This window comes from Dreissena polymorpha, chromosome 3 (genome assembly GCF_020536995.1).
Source record: "Dreissena polymorpha isolate Duluth1 chromosome 3, UMN_Dpol_1.0, whole genome shotgun sequence".
In the NCBI taxonomy this organism is placed as follows: Eukaryota; Metazoa; Mollusca; class Bivalvia; order Myida; family Dreissenidae; genus Dreissena; species Dreissena polymorpha.
In genome coordinates this window covers 38,647,148-38,668,551 of record NC_068357.1, presented here as the reverse complement: position 1 = coordinate 38,668,551, position 21,404 = coordinate 38,647,148, and the positions used below count along the sequence as shown (strand labels likewise).

The following is a 21,404-nucleotide window of genomic DNA, read 5'->3' as shown; positions in this document are numbered from 1 at the left end:
CTTTTTTATAGGCATAGGTACAAACATGAAAAAGAAAGGGATTTTAAAAGAACTGAAGAGTGCTACTCAAAGATTTTTTTTATTTTGCTGCCATTAAAAAAAAATCTACTTAAAAATTCGTATGAAGGTTGAATGTAGAATGGTAGTTGCAAATATACAAGTAGGCTGTGATGGCCATGAATCGCTTTCCTGAAAAGGAATACAAATTTTCAAAGATTATACCTTGTGACCGAGTTTCAAACACATTCCGACCCATCTAACATGGTATTGATTTCCTCAAGACAAAGATTTTGACTAAGTTTTATCCAGATTGAAAAAAAAGTGGCGTCTAGGGGAAGAAGGTTTTTTACCTGGTGACCTAGTTTTTGGGAGCACTAAACAGATACAAACTTGGTCTAGATATTGTCAAGATAAACATTCTGACCAACGTTTGTGAAGATTGATTAATAAATGTCGCACCTAGAAGGGTGACAAAATAATATCTAAGGTATTACCTGATGACCTAGCTTGTGGACTCACATGAAACTGATTTAAACTTGGAATAGATATTGTCAAGATTAACATTCTGACTAAGTTTCTGCAAGATTGGGTCATATATGTGGCCTCTAGAGCGGTAAAAAATATTTTTTCAAGAGTAGACCTGGTATCCCAGTTTTTGGATGAAGATGACCCAAACTCAAACTCAGAATATTTATTGTAATGTATACCGGTAGATACAAATTCTGATCAAGTTTCATCAAGATTGAGTCATAAACGTAGCTTCTGGAGGGGTTATAAGGTTATTTTGACAAAGTTTTATCAAAATTGGATGAAAATTGTGGTCTCCAGATTAGTATCAAGCTTAAGTTGACCAGAGACAAGGCACAAGACACACCATGCTAGAAATAGACTGATAACAACAGCTGACCAGAGATAAGGCACAAGACACACCATGCTAGAAATAGACTGATAACAACAGCTCACCAGAGACAAGGCACAAGACACACCATGCTAGAAATAGACTGATAACAACAGCTGACCAGAGATAAGGCACAAGACACACCATGCTAGAAATAGACTGATAACAACAGCTGACAAGAGGCAAGGCACAAGACACACCATGCTAGAAATAGACTGATAACAACAGCTGACCAGAGACAAGGCACAAGACACACCATGCTAGAAATAGACTGATAACAACAGCTGACCAGAGATAAGGCACAAGACACACCATGCTAGAAATAGACTGAGAACAACAGCTGACCAGAGACAAGGCACAAGACACACCATGCTAGAAATAGACTGAGAACAACAGCTGACCAGAGATAAGGCACAAGACACACCATGCTAGAAATAGACTGATAACAACAGCTGACCACAGATAAGGCACAAGACACACCATGCTAGAAATAGACTGATAACAACAGCTGACCAGAGACAAGGCACAAGACACACCATGCTAGAAATAGACTGATAACAACAGCTGACCAGAGATAAGGCACAAGACACACCATGCTAGAAATAGACTGATAACAACAGCTCACCAGAGACAAGGCACAAGACACACCATGCTAGAAATAGACTGATAACAACAGCTCACCAGAGACAAGGCACAAGACACACCATGCTAGAAATAGACTGATAACAACAGCTCACCAGAGACAAGGCACAAGACACACCATGCTAGAAATAGACTGATAACAACAGCTCACCAGAGACAAGGCACAAGACACACCATGCTAGAAATAGACTGATAACAACAGCTGACCAGAGATAAAGCACAAGACACACCATGCTAGAAATAGACTGATAACAACAGCTGACCAGAGACAAGGCACAAGACACACCATGCTAGAAATAGACTGATAACAACAGCTGACCAGAGATAAGGCACAAGACACACCATGCTAGAAATAGACTGATAACAACAGCTGACCAGAGACAAGGCACAAGACACACCATGCTAGAAAAAGACTGATAACAACAGCTGACCAGAGATAAGGCACAAGACACACCATGCTAGAAATAGACTGATAACAACAGCTGACAAGAGACAAGGCACAAGACACACCATGCTAGAAATAGACTGATAACAACAGCTCACCAGAGACAAGGCACAAGACACACCATGCTAGAAATAGACTGATAACAACAGCTCACCAGAGACAAGGCACAAGACACACCATGATAGAAATAGACTGATAACAACAGCTCACCAGAGACAAGGCACAAGACACACCATGCTAGAAATAGACTGATAACAACAGCTGACCAGAGATAAGGCACAAGACACACCATGCTAGAAATAGACTGATAACAACAGCTGACAAGAGACAAGGCACAAGACACACCATGCTAGAAATAGACTGATAACAACAGCTCACCAGAGACAAGGCACAAGACACACCATGCTAGAAATAGACTGATAACAACAGCTCACCAGAGACAAGGCACAAGACACACCATGCTAGAAATAGACTGATAACAACAGCTGACCAGAGATAAGGCACAAGACACACCATGCTAGAAATAGACTGATAACAACAGCTCACCAGAGACAAGGCACAAGACACACCATGCTAGAAATAGACTGATAACAACAGCTCACCAGAGACAAGGCACAAGACACACCATGCTAGAAATAGACTGATAACAACAGCTCACCAGAGACAAGGCACAAGACACACCATGCTAGAAATAGACTGATAACAACAGCTCACCAGAGACAAGGCACAAGACACACCATGCTAGAAATAGACTGATAACAACAGCTGACCAGAGATAAGGCACAAGACACACCATGCTAGAAATAGACTGATAACAACAGCTCACCAGAGACAAGGCACAAGACACACCGTGCTAGAAATAGACTGATAACAACAGCTGACCAGAGACAAGGCACAAGACACACCATGCTAGAAATAGACTGATAACAACAGCTCACCTTGAGCACTCAAATGCTCAGGTGAGCTAATAAAAGTCCAGTTACAACCCCTGAGCAATTTATTTCACAGGGAAATCTGATATATTAATTGATTTGTTTCTGGTATAAAACCATGTCTTTTTACCTGATTGTTTAACTTTTTTCTTTGACACTTTAGACTTGGGTAAAATCATTACTCTTTGAAATAAAACTGACATTTGGTAGAAAAAATAAATGATTAAATGATTATCATCCATGTAACTTCTTGCTAATACACAAAGCATTTTTTAGATCATGATAGATTTCTCATATTTATAATAATGTTTGCTTGAAGATTAGGCTTCTTGACCTATAAAAAAAACTGTTCGCATACAACATGTACATGCAATTAACAATCTATCAGCCCATGGGAGCTGTAACGTTTGGACTCATAAAAGCTCAAAAGCATTGAAGAAGAACTAATCTCAGCATCAGATCAATAGAAACTGTTTGTTCACTGCTAGAGTTTTGCAACTAAGAATTTCAGAAACAAAATGTTTTCTAAACAAGTAAATTAAATACTTGGCAGGTCAATTCATCATTCAAATTGTCTCAGAAATAATGTTGAACATCAGCCGTTTCATCCTAAAAGAAGTATGCAAATCCTCAACATATGTTTTTAGTTAATGAAACCATTGATTTCGTATACAAGTTTACACTTAAAATAAACAAGCTTCTAACATCTAAAAACAGAGAACACAATTACAAATTATTGTCTTCAAACCCACTGATTTTGTAATCCACTATTTGTATTAAGAGTCCAGAAATTACACAGCAATAACTGGTCCATATTTCCCCACAAATTTTGTTACTTTCTCAATGTATAACAAGCTAAGCTGGCAAGTTATATAGAAATAACATCCTGGTATCAATTTCCACCACTGCCAATAAACCAGATTCAAAACACTCCAACAGAAGAGTTCAAATCGAGTGAGATAACACTCTGCTCACCAATAAAATATAAGAAACTGAATTGGCAAAAATCCTGTCACTACTTAGCAAAGAATTTTCAATTAATTATGTTAATTTAAGAAAATCCCTCTTGTATTGGGAGACCCTTTCTTTCCCTGCAGACTTGACATTTACATATGGATAATAAAGCTTCAGCAATACTGATTGATATCATTATTTCTGCTCCAACAAAATCCACTCTCCCCAAATATCATCTGAGAAGATACCAGCTGTGTTGTTATTACAAAAATCTTACCTGAGCGTTTAGGAGATGAAGGGAAATATTCTTTCCACAGAATGTAAATTCATTTCTGTTTCACATTTCCTGATATTTTGAAAGAGTCTCTGTCCACAAAAAATCTCAAAAATGTAGACCAAAGAATAGTGTGTTTATGAAAACAATTTTTTAATAAAATAGGAAATGAAACATATTTTAATCATATTAAATAAAAAGTGACTACTAAAAACATCTTTTCAGTCAGTAACAACCAAAAAGACTGACAGAACATGCAATTTTAAGGCATTTTTCTATATGGGGAATTTTTAGCTGAGATAATTGGATCCTATTGATCTTTGTAAAACCCCTTTCAACTCAATAAGTTTTGCAGACAAGAATAATAACCTTTATTTAGCGTTAAATTAGGTTTGAAATGTCAACACCAAAGCCTCCATGTATCAAAACCACTTTGGCCCTTTCACCAAAACCCTACGTTATTGACAGCTTTCTCACAAAGCTGCATTGATGAGACGAGAAGCTGTCACGTTTTTTGCCACATCAATAAAGACTTGAAAATGATGAAGCTACTTGAAGGGTTTGATTAAAAACAATGAACAAATGCAATTATCTAATCGTTTGTTAATGCATGTTTTGTTCGCTATTTTTAAACAAGCAAATTCGTTGAATTGATATCCCCCGCCCATATGCTTCTTGACACAAAAGGGTTATATTTGACACTGAAAAAAGCATTTTTCAAGATACAAAGGGCCATAACTCTGTTATTAACAGATGGTGTACAATGTCATTTGGCGTGCATCATCCTCTTATCCATATATATACTCATACCAAGTTTCAATGAAATCCGCCAAAGCACTTCCAAGATATGGCTCCGGACACAAAAGTGCCTATAGTAAAAAGCATTTTTTCATGATACAAAGGGCCATAACTCTGTTTTTAACAGATGGTATACAATGCCATTTGGTGTGCATCATCCTCTTATCCATATATATACTCATACCAAGTTTCAATGAAATCCGCCAAAGCACTTCCAAGATATGGCTCCGGACACAAAAGATCCTATAGTAAAAAGCATTTTTTCAAGATACAAAGGGCCATAACTCTGTTTTTAACAATGCCATTTGGCGTGCATCATCCTCTTATGCATATATATACTCATACCAAGTTTCAATGAAATCCGCCAAAGCTCTTCCAAGATATGGCTCCGGACACAAAAGTGCCTATAGTAAAAAAGCATTTTTTCAAGATACAAAGGGCCATAACTCTGTTTTTAACAAATGGTGTACAATGCCATTTGGCGTGCATCATCCTCTTATGCATATATATACTCATACGAAGTTTCAATGAAATCTGCCAAAGCACTTCCAAGATATGGCTCCGGACACAAAAGTGCCGGACGGACGGACAACGCCAAAACAATATCCCTCCGCCTCTGGCGGGGGATAAAAATGCATGCAGTGGTAAAATTTAAGTCGGGATATGTACCGTGTGTGATTGGTTTTAACTATAAAACTAGACACAATGGGATCCAACCAGGGTCTAGTGTTTGATAGGCTGACACTTGTTGTTAACCTGCATCACTGTACATTGCTTTACCATTTACATAATAATTAAAATATTTTTGGAAATGGTCAGTCACTCATAATACACTAATACATGATGCCATTCACCACATGGAAGCAAATACAACTTCATTAGTGGAGCATTTCTACACAGCTGTCTGAATTTACATATGAACATAACTAAAGGATGTAATAAGCCATTTATAGATTTCCAAACGAAATAATGTGAAACTTGAATCAAAGTGAAAATCAGGTTGAATTATGACACAATTAACTCACTGATTAAATATCCAAAACAAAGATTTATATTGAAATAAAGTATAAATTATTGTGTTATTTAATTGTTTTCTCATATCTTATTTAAGATTTCCAGCCAAAGTCAACTCTGGTCAAATCTTAATTTATTAAATGTTTTATAACTTCCATTGCTTTAAATAGTATTTCTTTAAATTTTCTCGAGCAATTATTACAATAAAATAATAATGCCAGTGTTTTTTTTAATTCAAAAACGTTCCAGTAATAGGCCCCATTCCCATGGAAAATAGTACCAGTATATATTTCTCCCTAATGGGATCCAAGAATTTCCAATAGAAGGTTTCAAAAAAACCTTAGTAAATATAATACTGAAAACACTTTTATTCTCAATTGTGAAGCATTTTTTAGCAAAACAACAACAAAACTAATTTCCCAATGTTAGTCAAAATGCTGTAAATTTTCCCAATCCAAAGACCCCATCCCCAAAATGGTGATAAAAAATACTGGATGCAATCTTTAAACAAAAAGCTAAATGTGTGATAACAGAATAAAAATGAACAAGATTACAGTGCTTAAATATATCCGGTATTGGGTTTAAGATTTGAGCATTTTCATTACAATTTGCTTTCTTAAGAAATAGTACATTGTATTAGTTAATTATTGATTATATATGTACTTTACTATGAAAATAATATTTAGTACATGATACTCATTTGAATTTTCTTAATTGATTGTTTGGTACATACCTACTTAACCATGTTTATGCTGTCTGTAAGCACTGATTGCTGTCTGTTTCCTTGTACATGTAGATATATAAACATATCAATGACAAGTTCAAAACTATATTACAATGTTGAAACCATGCTGATCAACACTGGGCCTTTTCCTGGCCATTTTGGGGAAAATGCAAATTTCGGATTGAGACATTTTTCACACAAAAAGTTTATCTGATTTAAGAAAATGTAATCCAATATAACTCTTCATTATCATTCAAATGAATAAACAAAATCATATAATTTAAACTTATAGTTAGATGCTGTTAAAAGTAATTGAAATACAGTTGAGATATAATAAATATAAGACACTTCTTTTTTACTAAAAATATATCATTATAAATTTGGGATTGGGAATCTTATTTTCAATGTTTATTTTCAATTTCACTTTGGGAATGGGTCCGTTTAAAAGACAGGTAATTATACGCCAGGAAAAGACCTAAACACATATCTTAAGGTAGAAATTAAAGTTGCTTTATTGTAAGTCTAATGATATAATTTATTGCCTTTAATAACAAAAGTTTTATACACTTGTACCTAAAAAAAACAAGTTATTCAGGTGGTGTTTCAACAATATTGTTTTAATGTCTACATTATTTTAGACAATCTGCATCTTGACCGGTATTATATGCTTGGTCTAGATAAAATAAATATAAAGCTATTTACTTAAATATTTACTTGGTTCAATATATTTCATTAGAAACATATTTTGATGGTAGATTTCAGTTTTACTGTCTAATTTGGTAGACCCACGCACACTTGAACTCATGAGCGAAGTTTCCAAATTATTTGAAAACCTATAGTAGAGACAGTGATATGGATATCAAATCAAGTTCTGGAGTAGAATTTTTTGTATTAGTGACAAATCACTATGAAGTTCATACACCACTCGATACATTTGTATATATTATGTAGATTTAAACTGAAAGTTCAGCCTAATTAAGATAAAGATTATCTAGATCTAGAGGAGAAATCAGCCTCTGGGTATGGAGATGACTTCAGACATATATCACGAGTTTCACTGTCAATGCAATTGCAGACATTTGCAAAAGTTTCAATTTTTTAATATAAACTGGCTACACAACCCCATATGAAATCTACATCAAATAAAAACCAAGCTGATGAACATAAGGGACCAGTGCTTGTCAGTTACAAATAATAATTAATTATCATAAGTGACATTCATCTCACAGTGTAACTGAATAAAGAATGATGTTTGTACTGCAACTGACTTTTTTGGGTGTAAATATTGGATTAACTGTCACAGTATGTGATAATGTACAATAACATCGACATGTCCTTGAACAAATTGTCACAAAGACCAATGATTAGAATGTTAACTAGAGACGGTAAAAAGTGAGACTTTCTAAAATATTGAGTGTCTAAAATCAGACTTAATGACAGAATGGAACTTTTTTAAATGAAAGTGTAAACTGACATATAAGATTAAGTGTTTTACGTCGACAAATAAGTGATGACAAATGTGTTTAAGCCACTGAAATCCCTGATGCATTTACACGTGACAGAGAAGAAAACACTATTCCTCTATTGAACCCATTTTACTACACATGAATATATAAACCATATTGCTTGCCTCACACCAATTGAAGGAATTATAAGGATAGTGTTAAACTAATATGCAGCTTGTCCACTTCTAAGTAAAAAAAAAAAAATATATAATGTGCTGAGAAAAGATTCATAGAAAAAATTTGTCTCTTTTACTATTTCCCTTTTTGAAGTCAGGTTTTCATGAAAACAGGATCATTCAGTTTACGTCAATATCGGATATCTGCAAACTTATCATTTTAGAAACACACTAATTGATCAGATTAATAAGGGTTTTATGCACTATGATGCTCTTCAGCTGTAAAACATGCTGAGATTGTAAAAGAAGAGCTTTTATACTTTTATCTATAATTTTTCCCTCATTTGTTTAATTGCACTACATAACAATTCATATTAAACTGCCTTCACATCATTGTTCAACCTTAAACACTTAGCAAGAAATGTGAATGATCATATCTAAACTATTAAATTGAAGTGTTCAACACAAAAGCACACTTAGACAGAACTGTCTTAACACCCACTTTTATTAACACCCACTTTTATCAAGTAATTTATTCAAATGTATCTTTAAAGCAATCCTATTTTCCTAACAAAAATCTGAATACCTCAAACACTTGCCAAGTAGTTAAACAAAAAGGCCTATACTTCTTGATTACCAAATTTCATTGACATGTAGGCTTTGCTCACCAACTGAGTCAATACAATCACCTTACTATACTGAGGATCAATACAGTCTTAGTTTCTTAACTAACTTATGGTTTGGAGAAAAACCAATAAATAGGATCTGACAGGCAATGGCTCGCTCACGCATCATTTATTTACAGATTGCCTGATGAAAATCATGCACTGATAGTGGTATGAGCTGTCAGTTTATGGACTGACATTGCTGTTAATAGTTCATATAGCTGCTATTGGTGGCCATTAAAAAACAAATTAATGGATTTTGAATCATACCAGACATGTGAAAGTGAATTGCACATCCATAAGTGTCCTTAAGATGCTATTGCTACGTTAGCGTTACCGATCGCCGAAATCGCCATTGGCGATTACAATTCTTAGCTGGCGATTAAAAATAAGATTTTTATGAAATTGGCGATTGGAAAAAATAGACCCTATGCTTTACAAATGCACAGTCTAAGTGCCTGTTTTCAAGCCGTAAAAATCGCCAGAAACATCGCTAAGATTACACAGATAACACCCCTACCGGAAAGGCCAAAGGGGATAATGACGACCGCCTAGGTCGATAATCCACATGGCTAATGTCATAATTGGTCACGCTTTACACTGCGACCAGACTTTTTGAACATTTGGGTTACTTGGGGATTTACGTGATGACTGAATCTCTAAAGCGTGCTGTGTAATGACCTATGCTATAGATGTTATGATTCAACGTTATCGAATCGACCAGTACGGAATTGTCATTTAATCAGATGGGCGGAGTTATGGCATTGACATTGCCACTATAAACTAATTTCCCAAGACACAACGATTTTGATTGGCTAAAAAAGTAGATAAGAGTTACTTCCCTTTACGGTCGCTATGCGACTTGAAAGACCGATTACAAAGTGGGTTGCAGATTCTAGGGAAAAATGGATGCTGCAAGCGAAATGTAAAAGTCGAAGCAACAGAAATTAACACAATTCTTTAGAAAAGAAAGCGGACAGAATAATGTAAACTCAGGAAATGACCAAATGTTAGGTTCGCGATCGGAGGGCATCTAAAAAAGTGCAGACATGAATGCAGAATCGGAAACGTCCATACCTGTCAAGTCTCACGGTTTCGTCGGGAGTCTCACGGTTTTATGACATGCTATGACCGTCTCATGCTGACTTAGTAATTTCCTGCGCATTTCTTCAAAAACAAAAAAAAATGAACAAAAGTAATGTTTGGATTTCATAAAATGTCGTATAATTACTACCGAGACGGGCGGGCTGTTTTAGTGGTTTCAAACCTAAATACCACATGTACCGAAATGTTTAACGGTGTTAATGTATAATTATCACTACGCCACCGGTGTCTTTTTAAACAAATAAATTGGCTGCAAAGTGTCAGTAAGTGGCTCACCAGCAAAGAAAAATTTTCAAGCAAAAAAGGGCAAATTTCAGAAACAAAGGTCTTAATTTTGCTCAGGAAATAACCCCAAAACGCACCACAGACAATCTAGGATCAAAACATTTTCGGGGGGGGGGGGGGGGGGGGGGGCTGGGGGGCAGACACCCCTAGATTTGGCGACTAAGTTTTTTTCCTTAGCGCCAACCTAGTGCTATTGTTATCAAATTTTGCTTGTGAATTCATAAAATACCAAATACCCATTTTATACATGTATACATTTTCACTATGGCAAATAATACAAAGGATTGTCCAACCAAAACATTAAAATACATACTAATGTTTGCAAGATATATTAGAATTATCAATACATTTAATTATTTAATCATTAATATGATGATACTGTGTAGTACCAACTAACCATAATAACACAATGTTGTTTCACTCAGAAAGAAAATTGAAAAATGAAAAGGGACAAAATTAAGAATGTGAAATCTAAACATGCTGTACAAAAAATACTCATTTTTTTCATCAAATTTTTATGTGTTTCTGAGCTTTTATTAATTTGACAACTGCTGTGAAGAATTTATAAATAACAATCATAAAGGACATTATTACATTATTTTGGCTTTGCTTTAAATAGTAAGCTGCCATTAGGCCTTGTATTAATGCACAGCTTAAATATGTCATATTGGAATTGTCTTAACTTATTGAATTAAGAGAGAGAAAACAATTATTTAAAAGTTAAAAAGGGCATATCGACAAGAGTTTTAAGCCTTAATATACTATACAGACACAATGTAAAAAACAATGCATACTCCCTTTCACGATGCATACCTTTATCAAGTAACAATGATTTCTTTTATACCTAATGATAAAATATGACATTTCTGCAGTGAAATAACAGCAGTGAAAATAAACAAATTGTTATTTGAACCGGTGAAAATAACACATTTTCTAAACTCCTTTTTCTATTTTTAGATTATCATAAATAATTATATATTTTTTTTCTATGATCACGAGTGAATTAAAATCGACATACTAGCGAATCCAACAAATTTTCTTTTTATTTATGCTTTTTCACCGTTTATTTACATTGTAAAAGAGTTAAACTTGAGAATTTTAATGGTATAATGACGTCATTATGTCAAACTTATGACGTCATTTTGTGTTTTGAGATGTATTGAGGCACGCCGCGGGAGAAACTCCAAGAAAGGGTAACTTTTCAGCGTAAGGGAAACAGCTGTTAAATATTTTCTTGAAAAGGGGGCATAAAAGAAACAGAAAATTTGTTCATGTCAGTGTAAAATCGTTTGTTATTTCACTCGTGATCATAGAAAAATAATATTTTCACTCGTGGCTGCGCCACTTGTGAAAATATATTTTCTATGATCACTCGTGAAATAACAAACAATCTTACACTGAGATGAACAAACAAATATCCTCTATATATTTATGAAATTGTAAGGAAAATGTGTATACACTGCTAACAAATATCTGTGTTTTTTAAATACACTTACAGTGGAATTCTAACATCATGCACTTCAATAAAAAATTGAAGCACTATTGTAACAAGAGCACCGCCTTGCGGGTGCAGACCGCTCATCTTATTTTCTTTTTAAAGGTGTAGGGACCTATCTCAATTTCAATCACAAAGGATGGAGAGGTGGAGTGGAGAGGGGTGTATAGTGTGGGGGTGTGGTCATTTATTACATTATCTTCCAAAAATGCAAAAAAAATGCAAAAAAAATTATTTTTTTTTGGGGGGGGGGGATTCTTGGGTGGGATGGTTGGACTGTATTTTAAAAATAAAATAATAAAAATAAATATTTGTGTTTTTTAACCATGTTTGAAAAAAACAAGAGATGTGTTTGTCAGAAACACAATGCCCCCTATTGCGCCGCTTTGAAATTTTTATTTTTTTTTATTTTTTTTACCTTTGACCTTGAAGGATGACCTTTACCTTGAACTTCCACCACTCAAAATGTGCAGCTTTATGAGAAGGCCGCTTTTAAATATTTATTTTTTTACGTTTGACCTTGAAGGATGACCTTGACCTTGAAGGATGACATTGAACTTCCACCACTCAAAATGTGCAGCTTCATGATAACGCCGCTTTGAAATTATTATTTTTTTTGACCTTTGACCTTGAAGGATGACCTTGAAGAATGACCTTGACCTTGAACTTCCACCACTCAAATTGTGCAACTTCATGAGAACGCCGCTTTGAAATTTTTTATATATATTTTTTTACCTTGAAGGATGACATTGACCTTGAACTTCAACCACTCAAAATGTGCAGCTTCATGATAACACCGCTTTGATTTTATTTTATTTTTTACCTTTGACCTTGAAGGATGACCTTGACCTTGAAGGATGACCTTGACCTTGAACCTACACCACTCAAAATGTGCAGCTTCATGATATCGCCGCTTTGATGATTTTTTTTTACCTTTGACCTTGAATGATGACCTTGACCTTGAAGAATGACCTTGACCTTGAACTTCCACCACTCAAAATGTGCAGCTTCATGAGATACACATGCATGCCAAATATCAAGTTGCTATCTTCAATATTAAAAAAGTTATGGCCAATGTTTAAGTTTTCGGACGGACAGATTCCATTTATTTGACATTTGACCTTGAAGGATGACCTTCACCTTTCACCACTCAAAATGTTCAGCTCCATGAGATACACATGCATGCCAAATATCAAGTTGCTATCTTCAATATTGAAAAAGTTATGGCAAATGTTAAAGTTTTCGGACAGACAGACACCATAAATTTGACATTTTACATTGAAGGATGACCTTGACCTTTCACCACTCAAAATGTGCAGCTCCATGAGATACACATGCATGCCAAATATCAAGTTGCTATCTTAAAAAGTGAAAAAGTTATGGCCAATGTTAAAGTTTTTTTCGGACTGACAGACAGACTGACTGACATACTGACGGACAGTTTAACTGCTATATGCCACCCTACCTGGGGCATAAAAATTATTTTTTTGGGGTGGGGGTGGGGGGCAGTATAGTGTGAGGATGTGGTGGTCATTTATTAGATGATCTATAATTTAAATAAAAATAATGGGGGGGGGGGGGATTGGGGGGGGGGGGGGATTTGGGGGGGGGGGCGTGGGGGACGGTTTGGACGGAGTCAATTGTGGTATGTCAGGTAAGAGTTGTTTTGTCAAAGTATCAATCAAATCTATTCATAAATAAAGAAGTTATGGCAATTTTAGCAAAATTTAATAATTTGACCTTGAGAGTCAAGGTCGTTCAAAGGTCAAGGTAAAATTCAATTTGCCAGGTACAGTACCCTCATGATAGCATGAAAGTATTTAAAGTTTAAAAGCAATAGCCTTGATACTTTAGAAGTAAAGTGAATCAAAACACAAAATGTAACCATATATTCAAAGTTACTAAGTCAAAAAAGGGCCATAATTCGGTAAAAATGACAACCAGAGTTATGCAACTTGTCCTTTACTGTCCCCTTATGATAGTTTGCGAGTGTTCCAAGTATGAAAGCAATATCTATGATACTTTAGGGGTAAAGTGGACCAAAACACAAAACTTAATCAAATTTTCAAGTATAAAGAGCCCATAATTCCGTCAAAATGCCAGTCAGAGTTACATAACTTTGCCTGCACAGTCCCCTTACGATAGTTAGTAAGTGTTGCAAGTATGAAAGCAATGGCTTTGATACTTAAGGAAAAAAGTGGACCTAAACACAAAACTTAACCAAATTTTCAATTTTTCAAGTATATCAATTTGTTCTTATTTAGATAAATTTTTATTATATAATACAAACATGTTGATGTTTAAAACATATATATTTGTTATCTTATATAAAATACTTATGGGTAGTGGTCAGGGATGAATAGCTGAAGAGGACCAATGACTGAAAAATCAGCATAATTTAATAAAAACTTTTCAATCTTGCCAAAGGAGAACACAATTTATTCCAAAAACATATTCACATGAGTTCAATAAATTTCAAACTATTTCTAATAAGTATTTATAAAATTGCAGCTATGAATTGCTTTTATTTACATGACTAGTGTTATCATGTCATCATTGGCTGGGGATCTCTGTTTACATTAGTGCATATGTGCAGAAATTCAACATTTTGGATGCCCATTATGGATTAAGCATTTAGTTTTGATTAATAAAACTAATAACACACGCTTGCTGCTAAAAATTATCAATGATTTTTCATTTAAAAATTTTATTCATTATAATTTCAAATCTGCTTTTTGAAATTCTGAAAATTGGAATTATATCCACTATCACGAATCCCTACACATTTTGTTGTTCATTTAACAAATAAATACGGACTTGAAAACAATAAATCAATTACAAATGTATTCCTCTGAAAATCAGTAGATCTAAAAGTTTGGAAGGATGAATCCGTAGTTTATCAACACTTTCGTTTTAAGAACTCTGCACACACTCTTGTGTGTGACAGGTGATATACACATGTTCAGTGGAAATACGCTTTCCTGAATTGAAATTCCTAATTTTATCAAGTCTTGTTATAGTTACATATATGCCAAAATTGATGTTGGCTTAATGCCTATTGCAATCAAGTACTCTCCTTTTTGGGTGGGATTTCTCGATAGGAGGTTAAGATGCAGGTAGTGAATTTTATTGCAGGCGTGTATGGCATTATCAGCTTTGCGTGGTATAACACGCTGTAAATTAACAATTGTAACATGAATTAAACAAAAATTAAATGAATCTATGAAGGTAAATTGTTAATGTTTGAATTGTTTGCATTCGTTCAGAAATTATGTTGCTTGTCTCCTTATAAACTGCTTGATACAGGGTAACCAGCGGATAATAGTTTCCCAATAGCTCATAAGCTTTTGAGTTATGTATTATCCTATATAAATATATTTGTGATACTCACTGTGATATTTATGGTTAAATGTTCTTTACCATCATTGTGTACAATATTTATACACCAAATATCTTTTTAAAAGGTATTTCTTGTTTTTCAAAAAATATTAACTGTCAAGATACCCCTTTAAATAGAGTAGTTAATACCAGGTAATAAACAATAATATAATATATTATCAGACAATGACATAAACATACATCTTGTTTTATAACTTAAAGGTATTTTAAATAAATCATATTTATCTCTGCTTGTATATCTTGTTACAATTATGAAATACTATCAATAAATTTTGTAATTTTTGCATTTACACCCAATGAATACCAAAGGGTCCGAAGAATTTGGTAAAGTAGACGATTCGCAATCAGGTTTTCGTAAAGGTTATTCTACAATGGATAACATTTTCGTCTTACAAAGCATGGTTCAAAAATATATAACTAGGCCAGGAGGAAGATTTTATGTCTTATACGTTGATTTTCAAAAGGCCTACGATGGGATATTGCACTATAAACTATTTGATATAAAGCAGAAAATAGGTTTAAAAGGAAAAATATATAAGGTCCTTGTCTCTATGTACTCAAATTTGCGGAGTCGTGTGCGTGTCATAAATAACAATGTCACTACTGACTTTAAGTGGCAAGGCAAGTGGACGTAACTAGCACGATCATTTTTAATTTATTCATAAATGAGTTATCCCTTTACCTACATGACCGAGGCCATCAAGGAATTTTCATTACTGAAGATATTCCAAAAATACAGTGTATATTATTTGCGGATGATGTAGCGAGTTGCTCTGAAACCGCTATAGAACTACAGCGTCAATTGAGTAGTATTTTTGATTTGTGTCAAATTAGTGGCATGACTGTAAATGAAAAGAAAACCGAAATAATTGTATTTAGAAATGGTAGCCCATTACGGTCATATGAAAATTGGTTCTATAATGGAAATCGTGTAAATGTTACCTCAGTGTACAAATACATGGGATTATTGTTTACTCCTAAATTAAGTTTGTCCAAGGATAAAGCTAAGTTGGCAATGCAAGCGAAAAAATCCATTAATGCGATAAAAAGCTACCAAGGATATTTTGGAAAATTTGACATTCAAGAATATTTCAAACTTTTTGACTCAATAGCAAAGCCAATCCTTACATACGGGGCGGAAATTTGGGGCCATACCATTTCTGAAAACATAGAACAAATTAAGACTCAGTTTTGCAAAGATTTTCTTGGTCTAAATAAGTAAACCAACAATTGTATGGCTCTAGGGGAGGTTGGTAGATTAGAATTATGTGTAGATTATCATTTTAAGTGTATTAAATACTGGTGCAAACTAATTCACATGCCATTACATAGATACCCCAAAACTGTTAAAATATGTTGAAACGCCAGGATGAAATCGGAAGAACCAATTGGGTTACTTCTGTTAAAAATCTGTTATTTAACTATGGTTTTGGTTATATCTGGGTTATCAGGATGTTGGTAATGTTGATGTATTTTTACAACTTTTTAAAGATCGCCTTATTTGTTGTAACAGGCAAAAATGGTCAGGAAGTTTATTCGACTCGTCAAGATGCGAAACATATAGAATGTATCAATCATTGCTCGAACCAGAAAAAATATATTTCGCTTAAAATACCATTCTACTATAGAAAAGCACTTGCAAAGTTTAGATGTTCCAACCATAAGTTTCTTATTGAAACTGGACCACATGTTGGTATAGCACAATCATGATCTTAGATATTGCAGCAATTTTTTTCCTTCTTCATAAAGTACCGGTAAACGACACTTTCCCAATTACGAAAAAACTACAAATTTCCCAATTGCTGGCAAAATATTCCCAATTTAAGGTAAACAAAAAATTTTTTTTTTTTTTTTAAATGCAACATTTTGTTAGTTTCCCTGTGCAGCTCTATGGTTTGAATCTAGGTAATTATAATATTGACAGCTTGAAAACACTTAGTTATCAATTTTAAAGTATTTGGGAGCATAAAATCAAATACACCATTTTCCCAATTTGAGGGTTTCACGACTCAATTTTTCCCAATTTGAGGGTTTTCAAGACTCAATTTTTCCCAATTGGACCCTTACGGGTACTTTTCCCAATTGGACAAAAAAAAATCGCTGTATTGTACACATTGTCTAAATGTAGAAAACACTTTTGCTATTGAAAACGAATTTCATGTATTTTTTCATTGTTCTAAATTCCACAAAGAACGTAACATGTACCTTTTTTCTGGAAACAGAGAAGAAATCGATTTTATTAATCTGATAAAAACGAAAAATGATCTAAAATTGAAGAAAATAGCGATTTTCATATATTTCTTTATGGGCAAAGCACACACATAAAACTATTCACAACTCATGTATGTATAATGTAAAATGTCTGTATATTGTATTTTGGGCCGGTGGCCTTTAATTACGAAATAAATTGTCTTGTCTTGTCTGGTCACATCGGAGAGAGATCTATGTCTCTGGTCACATTTAACGATAGGCCAACTGACAGCTTTTTTCAAAGCTTCAATAACAATAACACACACACACACACACGTACTATCTTCAACAATTTAAGTACTAAGCTACTGACGATTACAGCGCATCAATAAAACACAACAAAAAGGTAAATATTGTCAAACTGGATGCATCATCTTACCATCAGATTTGTATTTTGGTTAGAAATATCTTGTGGTTTCCTGCGAACATCCGACCCGTCACGGGTCGCCATTTTGCGGAATATGAACGACAACAGATGGCGTTGTAATACACGTGTTTGCATGTAAACAAACAATGTTTCCATTCTCCGTCAGTTGATGGGCTCGATTAAATTAAATCTTTGTTTATTTGTTAAAATACGAATATTTTTGTTTATATGCGTTTATTTGTATTATTTTGATTTATTTAAGTCTAGTATTATTAGTCTATTCAATCTGTCATTGATTCATTATTTTAAGTTTATTACATTTTTAAAGTAGACTGCTGTAGACGTACTGTTTCATTCAATTTTTAGATTGAACCATGCACACATCTTCTGCATTTCTGTTTCTCTAAAATAGCATGGTGAAGGATGTCAAGTGAGTTGTAAGTAATATGCAATATCAACAGATCGATGATATATTAATTGTATAGGTCTCGCGTCAATGCATGACTCGCTCGGTGCAAGTCTAAATCTAATATATTATATTATAATATATTATATTCTTTATGACAAATCTTAACTTCCCCAGCTATGTTCTCAATCAGTGTATTTAAAAAAAAACATGTAGTTTTGATTTCAATCAATTTGACATATACATAACGAGGATGTTATGTGAGTACACAAGCTTACGTGCGGGAACGCACGTGCGAAACGGAAAGTGATTTACTGGAATGAAAAAGTGAAATTCCATTCAAATGACCAATATATTCACCAACCAGGAAAATACTTGTATTCTTTTACTTTCATAATTGCTCATGTCCGCCCAAAGCTACATTTTTATAATGCACTGCACACTAACATGTCTAAAGGCGTACTCTACAAGATGCGTCGCGCCCTTATAAATACAAACACATAAGTTATTCAGGAGTGGACCTACCGGTATTCAACACCACCCATTCTATCCCAAACCATAGGTATAGCGCATCCCAGATTCGGTTTTGATTAAGACGCCCGCGTTGCGGTTTCACACATTTCACCCGCCATGCGAAAATGGATCAAAATTATGCTTTGATATGCGACAAGCTTTCTAGTCACTTAAGGTTTGATGATCTTATTCGCGGATGCGCATGATTGACTGTGGCAACGACATCAAAAAAGAAAAGAAATAAATGTTAACGCTATTTCTTGAGCGCAAGTACTTTTGTGACGAACACATAAGTCGCGTCGAGCGAAAAAGGGTCATATGTAATGCATATGCGGCCATGGTGTCGTTTTGTGATGCGCTGTGTACTGTTTCATTCACAGAGCACGTGGACACATAAAATGAGAGCCGACATTCCACTGTATCTTTTCACGGTTTGGTAAATTGACAAAATTGAAAAAAGTTGTTTCAGATCCGCAAATTTTCGTTTTAGTTATGATATTTGTGAGGAAACAGTATTACTGAACATTTACCATGGTCTAATATAGCCAATATATGCATCTTTTGACGATTTAAAAACCTAAAAATTATAAAGCGTTGCAACGCGAAACGATTGAATAATTTGGAGAGTTCTGTCGTTGTCGTTAAATTTTGTGAAACTACGAAGATTGTTCATATAATGCATAAAATACTTCAATTTAGTATGCTTGGCAGAATAGCCGAGCGGGCTATTGCGTTTTTATTCCAGGTTACTCCAGGACTCCGGGGGTCACCGGTTCGAGTCCATCTGTGGCTACTTTTTTCCTTTTTTAAATTGTATTCTTGATTTGTTTACTGGAGCTTTTAGGATCCAATGTTTACATTTATCAATATAAAGCATTTAATGACTTATTTCAAAACATGCCGAAAACTGTGAAAAGGCCCCTTTAGATTTTACTTAAGACATTTCCGACGTAAAATTTCCTGATTCACGCTTTTCACGTGCTGTTTTTTTTACATCACATGTCAATATTACGATAACACGTCTGATTATAAGCGGCTATCTGACCTTTATTAATTTAAGGTGCCACGCTGTTCAGTTCTGTTACTCTTTGTATGACCCTGTTGTGACTCGTAAAAACGCCGACCCATTATTTCGTGCGTAGGTTAACTTATTTACCACGGAATGTATATAAATGTTCCTAAATTTTACGGATTCAACCATCACAATGAGAGGGCATTTTAACGATGATTTTAATCACGATGTTGTAAACATTTATTACAAACTGTTGCTTTTACACTTGCTTATTGCGAGTATTCAACAAAAACACGAAACTAAAGCAACACATCAGAGATGCGTCAAGCTTCGATGCAATCAGTGTGACACACACGTTTGCTTGAAGCACAATTATGTCTATGGTTCCTGATAGAGTAAATACTGTATTGGAACTACAAACGCTACAAAACGTCAGTCACTCATACAAAAAATCCGTAAACATATCAATATATGTATATAAAACTACTCACGAAATAACCGACAATTCCTCTTTATCTCTACACAAATTGAGCAACATGACTTATTAATACTGCTAGTGTGAAAGTCTCTGCTAATGTTTCCCAAAGACAAGTTTGGACGTATTAAACAGAGTTTCTTCCGATAAATACATCAAGTGACATTATGGCGGATCGATACTAGCTCTGATATTGTAGTAATACCGTGCTATAATGCGCGACCGACTAAAGGCGGGGTTGTTGCTGAATAATGTTGTTGAATGGGAAAATTTGCATTTTGGTAATCCGATTTTCAATCCGTGATTATATACTTTTTATGATATGGTAACTTCTCGTGTGAGCAGCCGAACATGGCAATCTCAAACAATGTCAAGTAAGAATAACATGTATCGGTATATGTATTTATATTTGTATTTATAACCGACAACATTCAACATAACCTAAATTAATGGATAAGATCAGAAGTCGTATAAGTCATTGACTTTTTTATTTAAAGTATACGCGACTTTGTAAACCCTCAGGTCAAAACCAAACTGTGCCGATCGTGCGTTTAATTGTTTGGCAGATGCGTGCGTACATCGCACGTTGTGCCATACTGTAAACCCTCAGGTCAAAACCAGACTGTGCCGATCGTGCGTTTAATTGTTTGGCAGATGCGTGCGTATATCGCACGTTGTGCCATACTGTAAACCCTAAGGTCAAAACCAGACTGTGCCGATCGTGCGTTTAATTGTTTGGCAGATGCGTGCGTACATCGCACGTTGTGCCATACTGTAAACCCTCAGGTCAAAACCAGACTGTGCCGATCGTGCGTTTAATTGTTTGGCAAATGCGTGCATACATCGCACGTTGTGCCATACTGTAAACCCTCAGGTCAAAACCAAACTGTGCCGATCGTGCGTTTAATTGTTTGGCAAATGCGTGCATACATCGCACGTTGTGCCATACTGTAAACCCTCAGGTCAAAACCAGACTGTGCCGATCGTGCGTTTAATTGTTTGGCAAATGCGTGCGTACATCGCACGTTGGACCATACTTTCTATTGAAATCACTGCTACAGACATTATCAGTGGCGTTTAAGAGGCACAAATAATTATACGTATCAAACCAAAGCATCGTCCCTTTTATCA

The 21,404-nt window shown here is 34.7% G+C and overlaps 1 protein-coding gene across 2 annotated transcripts in view; it reads right to left on the bottom strand.

Moving 5' to 3' along the window:
* LOC127873695 (pneumococcal serine-rich repeat protein-like) overlaps positions 1–17,997 on the bottom strand; it is a 48,136-nt gene extending 30,139 nt beyond the window's left edge. Inside the window, exon 1 of one of the 2 annotated variants that reach the window (XM_052417632.1) lies at positions 17,880–17,997. In XM_052417632.1, the coding sequence (XP_052273592.1) occupies positions 17,880–17,951 (72 nt within the window). In that variant the 5' untranslated portion in view covers positions 17,952–17,997. Of the gene's footprint in view, positions 1–3,669; positions 3,966–17,879 lie in introns of those variants that run through there. The other variant, XM_052417633.1, reaches the window with a different exon arrangement.
* Positions 17,998–21,404: the final 3,407 nt, after the last annotated feature.